Raw genomic sequence first — 17,066 nt, forward strand, 5'->3', positions numbered from 1 at the left:
CCATAGTGGGCAAAATTGTATTAGTTTAGAACAAGCTGCATGTGGCAGTTGAAAGTAATACACAATAACACCAGGCTGTATAAGGCCACATATATTTACCATGAAAAACTCTAAGAGCTGCTCATGTCTGCAGGCTGTTTTTTTTTGCCTCAGTGCATGGTCTTCCTCTGTGGTTTCACTGTTGTGTTTTTGCTGAATAGTATGTGAAATAATCTGTGGGAGGTATTGATTTTCACCGAGACTATCTGCAGAGCCAGACCCCTAAAACCATCATTATGCTGCATTTTGAATGAGCGTGTGAAATAACATATGCTTGTGTGTGGCTAAATGCGGTTGTGCATGTTTTTGTTTTTGTTTGTTGACACTGAATGACTAAGTTACACTGTCTTACTGCATAAAATTAAAGAATTGTGTTAAAACGGGATTTACAAGCCTGGGGAAACCAAGAAAAGTTAACTTGGTTATAGAGCGTCCCACGGGTTTTATATAACGGATACAGTGCTTGGATTTGGTTAAAAAAGAAAAAGAAAGTACTGCTGCAGAGGAATCGTGTAAAATAGTTAAGCTGGAAGAACGTTATCAAGCTAATCTTCACCAAAGTAATCAAATCCAAAATGTATTTTCGACGTGCTATATTTCAGATGAATAATTATGCAACACATACATTTGACTCTCCGCTCTTTACTTCAGGTGAGCAAGCCCAGCCATCTTGTTGCCGTGGCAGTTGGGAGCTGTCAGTCAGACTGTCAGGGATACCGTAGGGCTTTTTGGTTTGGGGAAAATAAGCGAATAACCTACTGAGAAAATACCATCAAGCCTGGCCAAAAAAATCCAGCTCTAATCTGCCTCGCATTGGTCAGACTGATGGATTTTAATAGCCTTGCCACTTCTCATCCAAACCTTTTATATCCTGAATTACCAGCCGCTAAGTTTTCCTCTGGTTGAGATGTTTTCAGAATTAAATTTTCTAAAGATATTTTTATTGTGTCTTAATTCTCCACAGCCAGTTGGTAATAGTCCTTATTCTGGTAATGATGCATAAATGCGTAGGAGATGATAACCTGGAATGATTCTCTCATTCCTCTAGGAAGGAGGATGAGGAGGCGAAAAAGGGGGAGAAAGTCATAAGCAGTTTAGCCTCAAAGTATATCTCCCACAGCCTGCTGCTGATTTTCCGCCTGTTTGGTTTTATGTGTCTGTTTTATCCCTATTTCATGCAAATATTTCACAATAATGTCTCCTCAAATTCGTCCCTTTCTTCCAGGTATTAATTATGGCCAAACTTTAAAAGACAGTCATCAGCTGCAGGAAGTCATTCTGAGACTCTGAAAGAGAGTTATATTTTATTTTTAGAGAATTCCAGAGGCAGACTCCCGTTCTGTGTTTAATGATGAATGAGTTTCAGAAGAACTCTGTCATGATACATGCAGCTCTGCCCACTGCTGACTATTTCTGTTGGATCAGCTGCAGACTAAAGGTCATGTATGCTTGTTGTAGAATTTTTTTTTTAGGGCAGATCGAATTTCATTATACAGTATCGTAGCTGCCTTATTAAGGCATATCGGTTTCTCCTCATCCCCTTAACTAAGTGGAATTGCACCCAAAGTTCACCATCCCCCTGCTACCACCTCTCCCCTACCCCACCTCCACATCATCTCCCCGGGCCTTGCAGGATGATTTATGGCCGCACCCATAAAGCGCTATCTGCAACACCATGATAAGCCAGCCTGGCAGTGGTTTTGTTATTTCTAATAAATAAATCACCTTCTGTGTGGTTTTACTGCCGGTGAAGCAGATCTGCTGGATGGGCCATTCAAGGGAGAACATGAAGAGAATGGGTTTGAGGTTCCCGCTGTCATTTGATCTGTGGACATCAAATGCTGGAAATAAAACAATGAGAAAAAAGGGTTGCACTTTGGAGCATGATCCTACTTTAACACTGATGCGAAGGGCAAAAAGAACCTTTTTTTTTTTCTATAAAAACAATTCATACATTAATCAATATTGCTCCACTGAAACATATAGCTGTAAATAGTCATTATGTTTATTCAAACAATTTAAATATGCATGATCCATTTGCATAACATCAAATCAATCCTCAGTGTAATGTTACTGATGCTAATTTATTCAAACAAGTGTTGATTTACAGTATTTATGATTTTGTGCCAAGTGTGGGATTCATTTCTTCATCAGTGTAAATTGGCGTAACTTCAAAGACAGCCCCGGCGTCACACGGTGATGATGTATCATCACTCAGTGCTTTGGTGCAGGTGTTGTGTGGTCTTTTATCTCTCCCATCCTTATCTCAGTGGGTCTGCTGGATATGTCTTTTAATACAGAAACATGGCGTTCATATACAACATAGATTTTTCATGTAGATTTTGTGTAATTTTTATTAATTGTATAGGTTGGTAAAGACTCCACTCACATGTTTTTTTTCCACACATGTTGACTGATAAGATCTTTTCTAAAGCCTGTTCATTCTCTTGTCGGTTGTATTGCAGTGGGGACAATTTAACATGCTGTTGTAGATTTTTCATCATCTACATCATGCAATTGACTGTGCAAATAATTGCTCTTGATGAATAGAAACATGATGCTAAAAATTATGCTAAAACTGCAAGAACCAGGCAAATATTTAGCATTCTCAGAAGGTGATGAACTACGTAGAAGGCATGTGAATACAAAAATTATTTCATTCTATTATAAGTAAAAATAAACACAAAGTCTAACCATTTATTGTCCTAACAGCAAATGGAAAAATTTCAAGAGGATTTCATGCAGTTTTAACCTGACTACTAGTCTAATCAGAGTCATTTAAAACATCTGTGTTTGTGTGCATGGACAAAGATTTTACGTACTTTTTTACCCAGAAATAATCACCATTTCATTGTTAAACTCACATGCTGTATATACAGCTGTTATTGATGTCCAATACACACCAGACGCAGTCTTCCGCACATTGTAATACACAATTACTGTACTTCATTGCAAGTTCTCAACTGTCAAACATACAGAAAAACCTTTTCAGCAAAATTCCTCAGATCAGTGAGTCAGAACATTGCTGACACACTCCAATCACAGATAAGGCTTTACACTCCCTTTCTGTTTAAGGCTTAGTAACATCTGCTGTAAAAAATATATACAGTATCATTATTATTTGTTTATTTTATCTGTACGATCAAATAAAAATGTCAATCTTCAATCTTCAATGTCAGGCTTTAAATTGTTTAAAGTATGTATGCATATTCCTGTTCAGCTGTTCTCCTGCTTGTTTCTTTCTGCTGAGACAGATGCTCGATTGAAGCAGTTGTCTTTTGACTCTTTGACATTGCTTATTTCTTCTCCGATACCCGTGTTCTCTTGAGGGACTGCTTTGTGTTTGTCACCTCTGCTGTTGCGTTTTGCTGCAGTTTGCACTGGTTGTTATTCTCAGCGTGTGATACTGCTGTCGTTGTGCAAATGCAAACCCTTTGAGTCAGTTTCTATGCTGCTTTTTGTTCCAAGCTTTGATGAGGAAGCAGACGATGACGACATGAAAACATGCCTCTTGGGTAAATCCCAGTTTCTGCATCAACTGTGTCTGTCCCAAATATGAGTTGGAAAATCCTTGGAGATTTAGAGGAGCTGATCTACTCAGAAGAGAATATTATTTATACATAAGATTTCATACAGGAAAGTGGTTTTGGAATTCCTTAAATGTCATCAAGAATGTCAAGAAAAAAGGAACATTATGTCTTGAAAACCCTTTGATGTGGTCTTAATCAACGTGTATTGTCCAGAGATTTTGTTTTCCAGCCCAGTTGAAGCAATAACAGAGTAAAATATGTGCTATTTGCAGTGAATGTTAAAATTTTTAAAGCGGTGCGTGGTCATAGAAAAAATGTTGTTGCGTAATGTGCATCTCCCTCCTTCCGCTCTATTTTCCTCACCATACTTCATACCTTCTTTGCATATCATACACGCACACTGTTAAATATTGTGAAAGTGTGTTTACTATACAGATAAAACAAATCACAAACGTACAATGCGGACACATGAGTTTTCAAAAAAAAAATTTAGTTTAATGTACTGTATGTAGGCCATGAAGTCTCAAAGGACTTTTTTGCGTGTGAAGTGATTAAACTTGCATAAGCTTTGAATTCTGTGACACTAATGAGACTAAAGTTGTAAGCAAACACTTGGTAGATCATAGGCAAGGAATATCAATTGTTGAATCAATTAACTACCTTATAGGCAAATGAAGCAGCAATTAAAAGCACTTGAGAAGAGATATTACTATTACAAGAATGATAAATAAGAATAAAGTTCTGTTTCATCAGTTGAAGTTGTCAAAGTGGAATTCTGCCAAAAAATAGATCGAGCATTGAGAGAGAGAGAGAGAGATGGGGGTGGGGGTGGGGGGGACTGCAGGGAATTCAATAATGATTCAGGACAGAGTGTTCTGGTTTAGTGAGGGTTCTCATTCCCCAACTGTGTTATGAGGCAGAGCCGATCTTTGTCTGGCTCAGTGGAGGGGATCTTGGAAGCACCGAAACATCCAATCCAATCCATGTGTGGAATAGACAGAGAACAGGTGTGTATACTTTATCTCATTGAGCTCCATTCAGCAAAGCCCCAGAGCAGAATGTATAGTATATATCAATGAATTATTAAGCACTGCTGGGTAATGTTTTGTCCTTCCTTTATTCATTTATTTTAATCTGAAACAAAGTTTAGTGTGTGTCTGAAACTTCTTGAGGAAACTTGCAAATAGATAAAATGAAACACATTAAACATCATGACAATGTAGAGTATATAATTCAAAGTCACTGTTCTGCTCTTACTATAAGTGAGGAATTTTGTTGTATGTGCACTGAGCCTGAGGCTATGCAGAAATGCCTAATGAACGTTTATGAGAGACTGTGTTCTAGGCATGGGAAGAGTTTGAGAAGAATCATATGCATACAAAATTGTGTCATCTGCATAGAAATGGATATGAGTTGGAATTGGAGTAGTACTATTTTTTTTGTTACATATAAATAATATTGGGCCAAGCACAGAACCTTGTGGCACTCTATTGGCTACTAAAAAGAAGTTGGTATGAAACCTGATCATTATACATCACAAAAGAAACATCAATAAGATGGAGTGTCCAACAGGATTTAAACATAGAAAGGACAATTATTAGTCCAGCACATGTTTTGTTTCCAGAGTATATACAGTACATACCACTTGATACTTGTGTAGTGGCTGATATTGTACTAGTGACCTGAATCCTTACCGCCGTGGCTAAAGAATTACAGTTACAGTAAAGATGTAGATAATTTTCAGGGATCCAATTTTTGAAAGGGGGTGATAGTTATTCATGCTGTCAATAGAATAGATAAAAGAAGACATTCACAGCTAGATCTCTGATTTAACTGCAGCTTACACCATCATCCTCTGCTCCTTATTCCACTGCTTGACATGCAGATTCAAGATGAGGAAAATATTGTTCACGTAGTTTGAAACTTTTGTTGTGAATAATTCTGCTTCAGTCAGATAATTGATATTTGCTGCAATTTACATGCGTAATGAGATAATTTATGCATGCTATCATGTATTATTGATTTGCACACAATAACCCCCAGACATACAGCCACAGTTCATTTTCATCACATATACAGTATGTTTCTCTGCTTCGGTGCTTTATGGATATCCATAGCTGTGCTTTTCATACAATGCGCTGTGCTTTTCATAGGTTTGTTATCTTCTTATATTGAAAGTGCATAACTTCGAATTCAAGATGTTTATTTGTGTTTGCTTGGTGTGCAGTCAGCGCATTTGGAGTCTTTATTTCAAATCGAAGGAAAAATAGGTATAACATCAGCTTCAACCTCTCAACAAGTCACCGCTTCTCTCTGTTCTTTTCAAATTTGACATTTTGAGAGTTTTACTTTCAAACTCCCAAAATACTGTGTGAATTTGCATATTTATATTACTCTATTAGGAAACACCAGTTGTGAACTTTCCTTGCTTCCAACTGACACCTTTGAAGGTAGCATTTCATTTCATCATTAAATCTGAATAAAAGGATGGCTTGTTTAAAATATATGAAAAACCTTCAAAGTTCATATCAATTTAAACTCTCACATATCCTCCTGCCGAAAGAATTTTCCTCTGATGTTTCTGTGTATTTATTCTTACTTGACTCAGCAAAGGAAAGGAAAAGAGAGTGAAGGGAGCCAAAGACAAGTAAATAAAACTCATTAGTCAGTAGTACTCATTTGTACATCAATGGCATCATATTAAAGATCAAAACAAGAAGAAAAAGCTGAGTGTTTTGATTTCTTCTTATAGTTTCCAGGAGACTTGGCAGGCCAGTGTATTGCTGCCTCTCACCAACTAAAAACAACAACCCATGTGATCTTTGCAAACAGAAATGATGTACTTGTTTGTTTGCATATAGAGCTGGGAAATGAGCTCCAATAACAACTGGTCACTCAAGACGTGCTCGGAGATGCATGCCAGGTGTGAAGAAGGCCGGAAGGTGTTAATGCTTTGTCTTACACTTACTTTTGTATATTCTCAAAACACTTAATTGGTGCCTGTAAGATTTGCCTCATTTTTACTTTCACCAAATACAGTACAGTTTGAGGTACTGTTTTTTGTACCATATTACTTGGAGTAATTTCATTGTAAAATTTTCTTTTATAAACATGGAACAATAATGGTCTGTTGGAATAAGTAAAATATAAAAGAAGAGTATTTCATTAACTGTTTTGTTTTGAAGTCTCGAGGAGACTGACTGTTCATGTTTCTACAAAGATCTTCTTTATTGGTGCCCAGCCCCTTCATCCTTCCCCTCTCATTGTATCTCCAACCATGTCCCTCGACCTGTTTCTGTCTCCCTCCCCTCCTGTCTGCCCTGCATCATCCACTCATCTGTCCAACTCTTACATGCCCAGGTGGTTTGTACTTTCTGCAGCTGACAAGTGAAGCATATGGAAATATAGTTCAAAATAGGAAAAAGCTTGGGGTGGATTTATGGTGATCTGACCTGTCTGTGTTGTCTTTCATGTGGTATGTATGAAAAATGCTTTTGACACATTGTGTTTGTGTATTTCCTTCTGGTAGTTTATAGTTGATTCATAGGGAGACAAGGAAATGGGTTTAGGATTAAATAAGGATGCAACTCACGTTAATTTTAATCATAAAATTGGTTTTAAGTCAATTTATCTGTCTTCAAAGTCAGTCATTAACTCAAAGAAATTCAGTTTACAGTGATATAAAACTGAAAAAGCAGCAAATCCTCTCATTTGAGAAGCTAGAACCAGTAATTGCATGATAAATGACTTGATTATTATTGCTGTCTGCAAATCAATCAATTTGAAATTCTGAAATCTTATTATACAGTTAAGTATTTGTGATTTTTCAGGCAATACTGTTAATTCAAACTTACCTCCTAGCTAGAATCAAACTGCTCAAACTTTGGTTTACAGACATGATGTAGACAGAAGCCAAATCCTGAAATGCAAATGCCTTGATTTACAGTAAATTGTGGGGAGAAACTTTATGTTCCTCAGCGTTTTGTGATTTTTATTTGTAATCATGGGGTTCCAGACTGCTTTGAACTGCTCTTAGCACTTTGCCATGAACTCGTCTACTGAGATGATGTCATATGTTTAAAGTTTTCCATATTCCCTGAAATGCGGTTGACGGTTGCTTCAGAATAATGGAGGAAAGATCAAAGCAGAAGCTGAACTTTGATATACTCGACTCTAAATGCCTGAGGAAACAAAAGGAAAAACCCTCCTGTTCATTAATTTCCTGACATGTATCCATATCCGCAGCAAATTGGATGGTCACACTCATTTTTAATTATTAAGGCCCCTCATTTGTCGTCCTGCTGATGACATCACAAGCTCTTTGTTGTTGCGGTGATATGTGATCCAGATAATATCAATGTGGAGATACTGGATACTCTTGTTTTGTGATTGAGGGTCTGGAGAATTGGTTGGTGGTGATGGGGGGGGATTAAATCAACTGGAATTAAATGCCCAGCCAGGTTACAAAGACGTCTATGATATATAGACAACCTTATGGTGTTGAATTGCTTTTTCAGTATGCACACATGTGAGCAATGTGGTCTTCGCTAAAGATAAAATCAGCATTTAATGTAAACTAATCTCTTCTTTAGGTATGTGTCTACTCACAGTATGAAGTTGGTTGATCTGAGGATGGATCAGCAGAGAGTCAGACAGTTCACTTTCAAGATATCACTTCCCTCTTACCTCCTCTCATTCTCACTGTTTTATTCTCCTTCACCAGAGCAGGGAAGGGGGTTTTCTCAGCCATGAAGCTCGGCAAGATTAAGAGCTATAAAGACGACCACAAGAAAGGAGGTAAAACTTTGCACAACACATGGCCATCTTGCTAAAACTGAAAATCTAATCTGAAACTATTGAATTATTTATTCATGTATAGGCCTAAAAGTGGTGTAATTTGAATATTAAAAATACTGGAGGCCTTTGAAATATCCTGTCTCGGTCTGTAACTGGTGATTTGCTTGTTTTGATCAGATGAGCCAGCAGTCCTGGACATGGAGGACCTAGACAGAAAAGCGATGCGTCTTGCTGGAGCACTGGACCCAGACACCATTTCTCTGGCCTCTGTTACTGCAGTCACCACCAACGTTTCCAATAAGAGGTCCTAAACACTGACTCACACATACCCTAACATGATAGAGGAAAGTGCAGACTTGAAGAGAAATTTCACAGCTGGAAAGTCCGTTACTGAGGTCATGAGATTAGGCTGTCTATGTCACTTATTGTCACTTAGGGCATTTTGCGGAGAAAAAAACTAGGTGATCTCAGTACAGCCAACATTGAAGGAAGTTAGATATATTTACTTAGTCGTATATTTGTAGATATACTTCTACCTGTTTAATGGCCTCTGTCAGTACTGCACATCTCAAACTCCACATGATTGAAGGTGATTGTGCAGTGTTAGCTCACTGTATATATTTATTTAATATATATATTTAAACTAATTCTGAAGATGGAAAAAAGTATTCATTTAAGATTTAGACATAAAATTAAGGTTTTGCCCAGATGCTTCCAGTTTTCACTGTTTGAGCACAAGAGAATGTACTCTGTCAGTCCACCGTAGGAAAATCACTGATTGTGTTGTATTTCTTAAGGTCAAAGCCAGATATCAAGATGGAACCAAGCTCCGGACGACCAGTGGATTATCAGGTATGTGTGTATGTATTTTTCTGGGTCTTTTCCATGTGAGCACATAAGCACTTGTGTGTCTTGTTGTATGTATGACTTGTTGGTCCAAATGCAGGTCGATGGATGTGAATTTGGGTGTCAGTGTGTGACTTCCTGTATGGTTCCTTCTACTGTTGTTGAGGTTTTTAGCCTCTGCACTAGCGATAACCACGGGTGGAGTCATTCTGCTTCCGGGTTATCCTTATGTCCCATTCTTGTGAACACAAGAACAAATTGAGGGAATTTCCTCAAGTTTGGCACAAACGTTCACTTGGTTCCAAGGATAAATTTCAGAAGTCAAAGGTCACTCTGACCTCATGTTGACTCATTCCAGTGAATGCGATATTTTAGGAACACCAAAAGGGAATTTCTTCAAATTTGGTACAAATTGGACTCAAGGATGAACTGAATGGAGTTTGGTGATCAAGGGTCAGAGGTCAAGGTCACTGTGACCTTATGTTTGTCCCATTTTCATGAGCACAGTATCTCAGGAACACTTCTAGGGAATTGCTTCATATTTGGCACACATTTTTTTTGCAGAATTTTTGTGGTCAAAAGTCAAGGTCACGGTGATGTCACGTCCATGAATATCTCAGAAATACTTTGAGGGAATTTTTTCCCTCAAATGTGGCACAGACATTAACTTGGACTAAAGGATAAACGGATTAGATTTTGGTGGCCAAAGGTCACAGGTTACAGTGACCTCCCAAGTTTGTGGCCATAACTCAAGACTCAATACTTTAATTAAGAGTAAATTTAACAAAAACGTGAGCATATTTCATATTTTGTCAGATACTGAATTGGTGAGTCTTAATTGGAGTGCCACATAGAATATATTCTTAGTTCCAAATTTTGGGGAAATACTCCTGTTATCTTCCTTGAGGAGAGCAACATGCCAATCTCATATTTGTGTGTTATGCACAGAGCTGGTGTCTAGCAGCAATTACCTCGGCTCAATATAAAGACTGGTGGGGGGTACAAACAACTAGGCTGTTTTTTGAAAGACCTTGGTGTAATTACGGGCTGCAGGCTCAAATTAACATGTTCAATCTCATTTGTTTAATTGATACACTTTGACTATTTCTTGGCAAACAGCAGAGATGCTGCACCTATAAAACCAACCATTGTTGTTTTACATTTCTTTATGCTATATTAAGCTCATCATCTCCTGTCTCCAGCTCAATACTTACCATACAGTAAGACTTTGAAGTCATTTAGCTTGGTGTTAAAACTAAGATGAAACAGCATGCTGGTTTCTGCCCAGAAGTATCAAAATTTACCTCACGAAGTAAAAAGTTGTATCCTTTTTTTATGTGTAAGAATTACAGTTTACTTTTTTGCATTTGGGTTAAGCATCCCACAATGTCCATCCATTACCTGTACCCGGGGGCTGAAGCCTATCCCAGCTCACTTTGGGTGAAGGCAGGGTACACCCTGGACAGGTCCCAATCTATCACAGGGCCAACACATAGAGACAGACCAAAACAAAGACCATTCATGCTCTCATTCACACCTAAGGGCAATTTTTTTTTGTAGAATCACCAATTAACCTGAGATGCATGGTTTTTTTTAATGGTGGGAGGAAGCAGGGAGAACATCCAAGGTCCGCACAGAAAGGCCCAGCCCCAGAATCGAACTTGAAACCTTTCAGCTGTGAGGTGACAATGCTAACCACTGCACCACTGTGCCTCTCCATCCCCCACTGTGTCACATATTTATATATCCACAAATATAGACACACTGTTAGTTTTCTTTACAATCAGGGCTGTTTTCCTGCTGTGATTGCCACACTTCATTTATTCTCCAAAACAGCAATAAAAACAAGTAACAGAACACAGTGTAACAATCCTCAAATGCCAGCCTTTGACCCATTTTCATGGCCTATTTAATTTAAAAATATGAAAACCAGACAGGAATCTTGGTGTAATCGTGGGCTGCAGACTCACCCCCTCTTTCTTTCTTGTTTCCCTCTGTTCCTCTTCATCATCCAAAGACTAATTAAACCAGGGGGATATTGTTCAGAAGTAGAAATCTTCGACTTGGCTCTAGTTTGTCCATCAAATGCTACATTACTTTAGCCTGGGGAGATGTCAGAGGAAAACCATAGGCTAAAATAGTGCAGACTGGCAAAACCCCTGAGACTACTTTGTAAAAGATGTGTCTCTCTTTGAATTGTCCTCAGGGTAATTACTGTGCAGTTGAGTCATTTACAGTGAGGGTATTGCTGTTTGTTGACTCACTGTTGGAAGAAAGTCAGCTTGTTTAAGTTTTCAGAGTCAGAACTGACGTATGAATGTCCAACAATGTCAGATCAACATCACAGTGATCGAGGCCCGACAGCTTATTGGACTCAACATGGACCCAGTGGTGTGTGTGGAGATTGGAGATGACAAGAAGTACACATCCATGAAGGAATCCACCAACTGTCCATACTACAATGAGGTGAGACCTTTAAATCTTTTAAAATTCAAACTGCAAGTAGACCCTGGACAAATTATAATATCCTGAAAGCTAAGTTTTTCCTCTCAATGCTCGCTTCATTTTGTCTATCCCATAAAAACATTTGTCAACCTGTGCAGTATTGTATCAATGCAATAAATTGACTTCCTTAAACAACATTATAGCCAACATTGAGGTACAGTGTATTGTATTGTATATACAGGGTACATGCCCGATCACTTGCAGTCAGTGCTAAATTTCTGAAAGATGAATGCATAGTTTATGATATTCTATAAAATATTCTTCAAAATTTAGTTTAAAAGAAAACGGTAACTTACAGCAGCTATGATTATTATTTCTATATTACTGTAACAATGTCTCCTGTGGTAACGAATCCAAACACAATTTATTACCCGACCCTGCAGTTCTCCTCAGGTCTATAGGGCCTTTTAGCTTCTTTCAGTTCATTGTTTTGGATTTAAAGCAGCAACTTCTTTGTTTTGGGACACAACTTTGAATTTCTAAAAATCCTATTTCTACATCGTGCTCAACATGAAATCCATTAGCTGCATTGTAGAGCATTCGGGTAAAGGAAATGGGAGCAGTTGTTTCTCAAGACATCTTTTTTCCCTGTTCCCCTCTAACCCTGAATTAAAAATGCGAAGTACAGAAGAGGTTGCCAGTGCTCTCTTTAAAACTAAAATGGTGCAATGATTTATTGACTTTAAAATGCTACATAAACAGCCTAAACTGCAGCTGTTGGCAGCAGTGATTCTGCATAGCAGAGAACCGCTGATAGGATGTGAAGGGTTAGTTGGTAGTGATGGGAGCTCAGCCTCTTTGTTGTGCCCTACAGGGAGTGAAAGTGACAGTTTATCTGTTATCGACTCTTTCTGTTTGTCTGAAAATCCCCTGTGGACAGACAAACTGGTAACCTGAGTGATTAAGATGACAGTCCTTCAAGCTTTCTCTGCTCATATCGAGACTGCTTTGGATCCATCTTTTTAGGCATCTGTGCTATTTCAGCTGGCCTTACATTTCTCAGAAATAATCCGAAATTGGGAAAAAATAATCATCTCTGTTGTTTAAAGGGTCACTGATAATATCGGAAACGTTACATCATCATGAAACATATTGTATAATATTACCTTTTACAACTGATTTTGAGAAAAAGAAACGATTTAACATACTCGCTGTAAATACAGTGTCGGATATTAAGGCTTTATGAGGTATACATTATTTAAAGAGTAAAGTACTCGAGTCATCCACCTTTTTCTTAGTTAAGTTTAATGTAATATGCTGTACATATTTTAGCCTGAATTATACGTCTATGTCGAGATTATAGAAGGCTTACTGTATATCATACATAGGTTCTGTTTGAAGAGACTGTAATTACCATTTCTTGCAGAAAGTTCAGAGGCTCAGTCAAAGTGAATTTTCATGGTCCTGATTTTTGTATTTTTGGAACATTTTTGTTAAATTCAAGTTATGTAGACCCAATTGTGTTGGCACATGTTACTGCCAGAGTAAATCTAAAAAAAACAATGTGTTAACCAGTACCCTTGTGTATAATAGAGGCTTAAGTATCTACATTTTAATGGGAAAACTTTTTCTACTCTCTGCAGTATTTTGTCTTTGATTTCCACGTCCCTCCTGATGTCATGTTCGACAAGATTATCAAGCTCTCGGTAAGTAATCCATACCACAAAACGTACATGGTGCACTACAGCAGAACAAACTGTTACTATACTATAAACCTCATGCTTACATTAGAGTTAATGAGGAATAATTAAATGTCTTCTGAGCATTTTTTGGAACACATTAAATGTTAAAGCTGCCTACAACATGTAAGGAGATAAAAAAAAAAAAAAAAAAAAAATAGATATTGGTGTTATTGCATTAAATAGGATGAATGAAGAATGTAACTTTTTATGATTAATATGAAATGTTGAACACATTATGCAGCCCCTCGTGTAACATTAAGTCAATAGCCATCCATTTCTTCACAGTACTTGAAGGTTTTATAAATTGCATGATCTTCCAGTCTCAATTAATATTAATATCAATTCTCTTTTTTCTCTTATTAGGTTATTCATTCTAAAAACCTTTTACGGAGCGGGACCTTGGTGGGAACCTTCAAGATGGATGTCGGGACCGTTTACTCTCAGCCTGGTAAACTACAAGCTGCAGCTCCAATGAGAATATAATACTGTTCACAGCATGCCTCCCAAGTTTTCTTAAAAATGTATTAAATGTTTCCTTGTCAAAATTAAATTTGTAAAGGAAAACTATGTCTATGTAAAGATGAAAATACAGTTTTATCTTCAGTTTGCTGTGAAGGAAAAAATAAAGGATTAAATAAATGTTGGTGTTTTGTTGCTTCATTGACTGACGAACTGGTTGATTGACGTCTATTCCAGAACACCAATTCTACCACAAGTGGGCCAGCCTGTCCGATCCTGATGACATCACAGCGGGTTGCAAAGGATATATAAAGTGTGACATTGCTGTGGTTGGGAAGGGTGACAACATCAAGACTCCACACAAGGCCAATGAGACTGATGAAGACGACATCGAGGGGTATGAAGCTCTTCCTGATTACATTGAAAACATTTTTAAAAGATACTGTAGTCTAATAATATTTCAGTTTTTTGCTGTGTAGAATAAATTATGTAAAATCTTGAAGCTATTCCACAGTATATTTGTATATCAATAGATTGTAAGATCAAATTTGTTTGCTTTTTTGTATTAACCCCTGAAATTTGTCTATAATTTACAGAAAGACATTGACATATTTGTTCCCCTTGACAGTAATAAATAGTTAATGTGAATACCTATTTTACATCTCACGTCTCTAAAAGCTCATTCCACAAACTGAAATTTTCTTAAATGCAATCAATAACTCCACAATCCTGTCTCTTAATGTGTTTTTTCTGGTGTTTGTGTTGCAGAAATCTCCTGCTTCCAGAGGGCATCCCAGCTGAGAGGCAGTGGGCAAGGTTCTATGTGAAGATCTACCGCGCCGAGGGACTTCCTAAAATGAACACCAGCATCATGGCTAATGTGAAAAAGGCCTTTATAGGAGAGAACAGAGACCTGGTGGACCCCTATGTTCAAGTGCAGTTTGCTGGGCAGAAGGTAACTCCCTTCACATCCTGCTCTCTCCTATTCTTTGCTGCTTTATTCAGTTGTTACTCCTGCCCAAAGAACTTGTCCCATGAAACTCTCTGTGGGTTTGATAATATGTACAAATGTGGATATCTATGCAAGATTTAAAGGTACTCCAGCAGTGAAAGTGATAAATACCATATATATTTATAAAGGAGCCGCATAGGCATAGTTTATTTTGACAGGCATTAAGATTTCATTCCTGTTTTAAATATTTTAGGACCATTACATAGCCAAAGCTTTAGAGTGGCTCCTTTTGTTGAAATAATTCATTGGATTTTCTGAATTTAAATACAAACATTTTCACAGATGCAGTTATCCTACATATACAACTTAACACAAACCTAGCATGAATAAATACTCATTAACCCTTTAAAAACACACCTTATTTTTTTAGGCTTCTGCTCGGAAATTGCAAAAAGAGTATATCACTGCAACCACAATAAAAAATAATAATAAAAAAAAAAAATTGTAATAATAAAGGGAACACTTGTGAGATTTGTTCAGATGTGTAAATATCAGTATATATATATCCATATTTTAATAATAGTTTAGTCCCTGGCCCCCAATTGTGGGCCTTTAGGGCTTAAAGGGTTAATATTAAGAAAAAAGAAAAAAGAAAGCAAGAAGGAGGAAAAACAAGAGAAATAAAAAAAAATAAGGCAAGGCAAGGGAAGTTTATTTGTATAGCACATTTCAATAACAAGGCAAGTCAAAGTGCTTCACATAAAACTATTAAAAGCAACAAAACATCAGGCAAAGGAAAAGCAAATTTAAAAATAATTAAGAACATCGATCGAAACATTAAAAACAGTCATTAAAACAATAAACAAGCTAAAAATAGAATAAAAGTTGCAGTGCAGTTTTAGAAATAAAATACAGTAATAAAATGCAGAAATGCAGGAAATTGATCAACATCCTTGAGTCTGGTTCAATTAAAGGCAACAAACAGAAAAGTCTTCAGTCTTGATTTGAAGCAGCTGAGAGTTGCAGCAGACCTGCAGGTTTCTGGGACTTTGTTCCAGATATGTGGAGCAGAACAACTGAACGCTGCTTCTCCATGTTTAGTTCTGACTCTGGGAACAGAAAGGAAACTCGTCCCAGACGACCTGAGGGGTCGGGATGGTTCATAAAGTAGCAGCAGATCAGAAATGTATTTTGGCCCTAAACCATTCATTGCTTTATAAACCAACAGCAGGATTTTAAAGTCAATTCTTTGTTTGACAGGAAGACAGTGTAAAGACTTCAGAACTGGAGTGATGTGATCCACTTTCTTGATCTTAGTGAGGACTCGAGCTGCAGCGCTCTGAATCAGCTGCAGCTGTCTGACTGACTTTTTACAGAAACCCTTAAATACATCGTTACAGTAGTTGAGTCTACTGAAGATAAATGCAGGGACAAGTTTTTCCAAATCCTGTTGAGACATAAATCCTCTAATCCTCGATATATTCTTCAGGCGATAGTAGGCTGACTTTGTAATTGTCTTGATATGGCTGTTCAGATTGAGGTCTGAGTCCATGACTACACCTAGATTTCTGGCTTGGTTTGTGGTTTTTAACATCAGTGATTGAAGCTGAGCGCTGACTTTCAATCGTTCTTCCTTGGCACCAAAAACAATTACTTCTGTTTTATCTTTGTTTAATTGAAGAAAATTCTGGCACATCCAGTTGTTGATTTGTTCAATGCATTTAGCATTGTAGCTAGATCTTGTTAACCTGCTCGTTGAGCATTGAGTTTTATACTTTTATACCTACGTTTTTCAGCTTGAAGTGTTTCATTACGTCCTTCAGCCTACAGTTATAAAATGCTTTTAGTCTATATTTATCTGATTTCAGAGTATTTGTACAAATTCATTCATACATTGAAAGGGTTATGAGTTACGAAGGTCAGTATTTCTGTAGTATCTTATCATTCATATTGGCCACAAAGAGATCCCCGTCTTAAAGTGATATCAGAGTAAATAATAACGAACAAAATCCACAGTTTATTCTTTCTCTCTTTTTACAATACTACCCTATGCAACTCTGTCTTTGGGCTTCAAGTAGCAGGGTGACAGAAACACAAAGAAGACATTTTGTAGTAAAACGTGTGCAACTTTGGAAGATATCCAATTGAATTTGTTCCTTGTCTCTCACATTGATGGGGCTTGAGGAAGGTATCTCCTTGCGGCCATGAACATGAAAAACAATGAAGGCAAACTAAAACTCTTTCATTGTATATATG

General features: G+C 37.4%; 1 protein-coding gene across 9 annotated transcripts in view; it reads left to right on the forward strand.

Annotated features, from left to right (window-relative positions):
- The window catches only part of otofa (otoferlin a), a 74,249-nt gene that overhangs the window by 34,661 nt on the left and 22,522 nt on the right, over nucleotides 1-17,066 (forward strand). For all 9 annotated transcript variants that reach the window (XM_069158135.1, XM_069158141.1, XM_069158133.1 and 6 more), the window contains exons 6-13: nucleotides 8,293-8,366; nucleotides 8,544-8,670; nucleotides 9,164-9,218; nucleotides 11,547-11,678; nucleotides 13,301-13,363; nucleotides 13,763-13,847; nucleotides 14,096-14,255; nucleotides 14,627-14,813. In XM_069158135.1, the coding sequence (XP_069014236.1) occupies nucleotides 8,293-8,366; nucleotides 8,544-8,670; nucleotides 9,164-9,218; nucleotides 11,547-11,678; nucleotides 13,301-13,363; nucleotides 13,763-13,847; nucleotides 14,096-14,255; nucleotides 14,627-14,813 (883 nt within the window). The remainder of the gene's footprint in view (nucleotides 1-8,292; nucleotides 8,367-8,543; nucleotides 8,671-9,163; nucleotides 9,219-11,546; nucleotides 11,679-13,300; nucleotides 13,364-13,762; nucleotides 13,848-14,095; nucleotides 14,256-14,626; nucleotides 14,814-17,066) is intronic.

The sequence above is a fragment of the Embiotoca jacksoni genome, unplaced genomic scaffold (genome assembly GCF_022577435.1).
Source record: "Embiotoca jacksoni isolate LCO1_2020_lvr unplaced genomic scaffold, fEmbJac1.0.p SCAF_23, whole genome shotgun sequence".
Classification (NCBI taxonomy): domain Eukaryota; kingdom Metazoa; phylum Chordata; class Actinopteri; family Embiotocidae; genus Embiotoca; species Embiotoca jacksoni.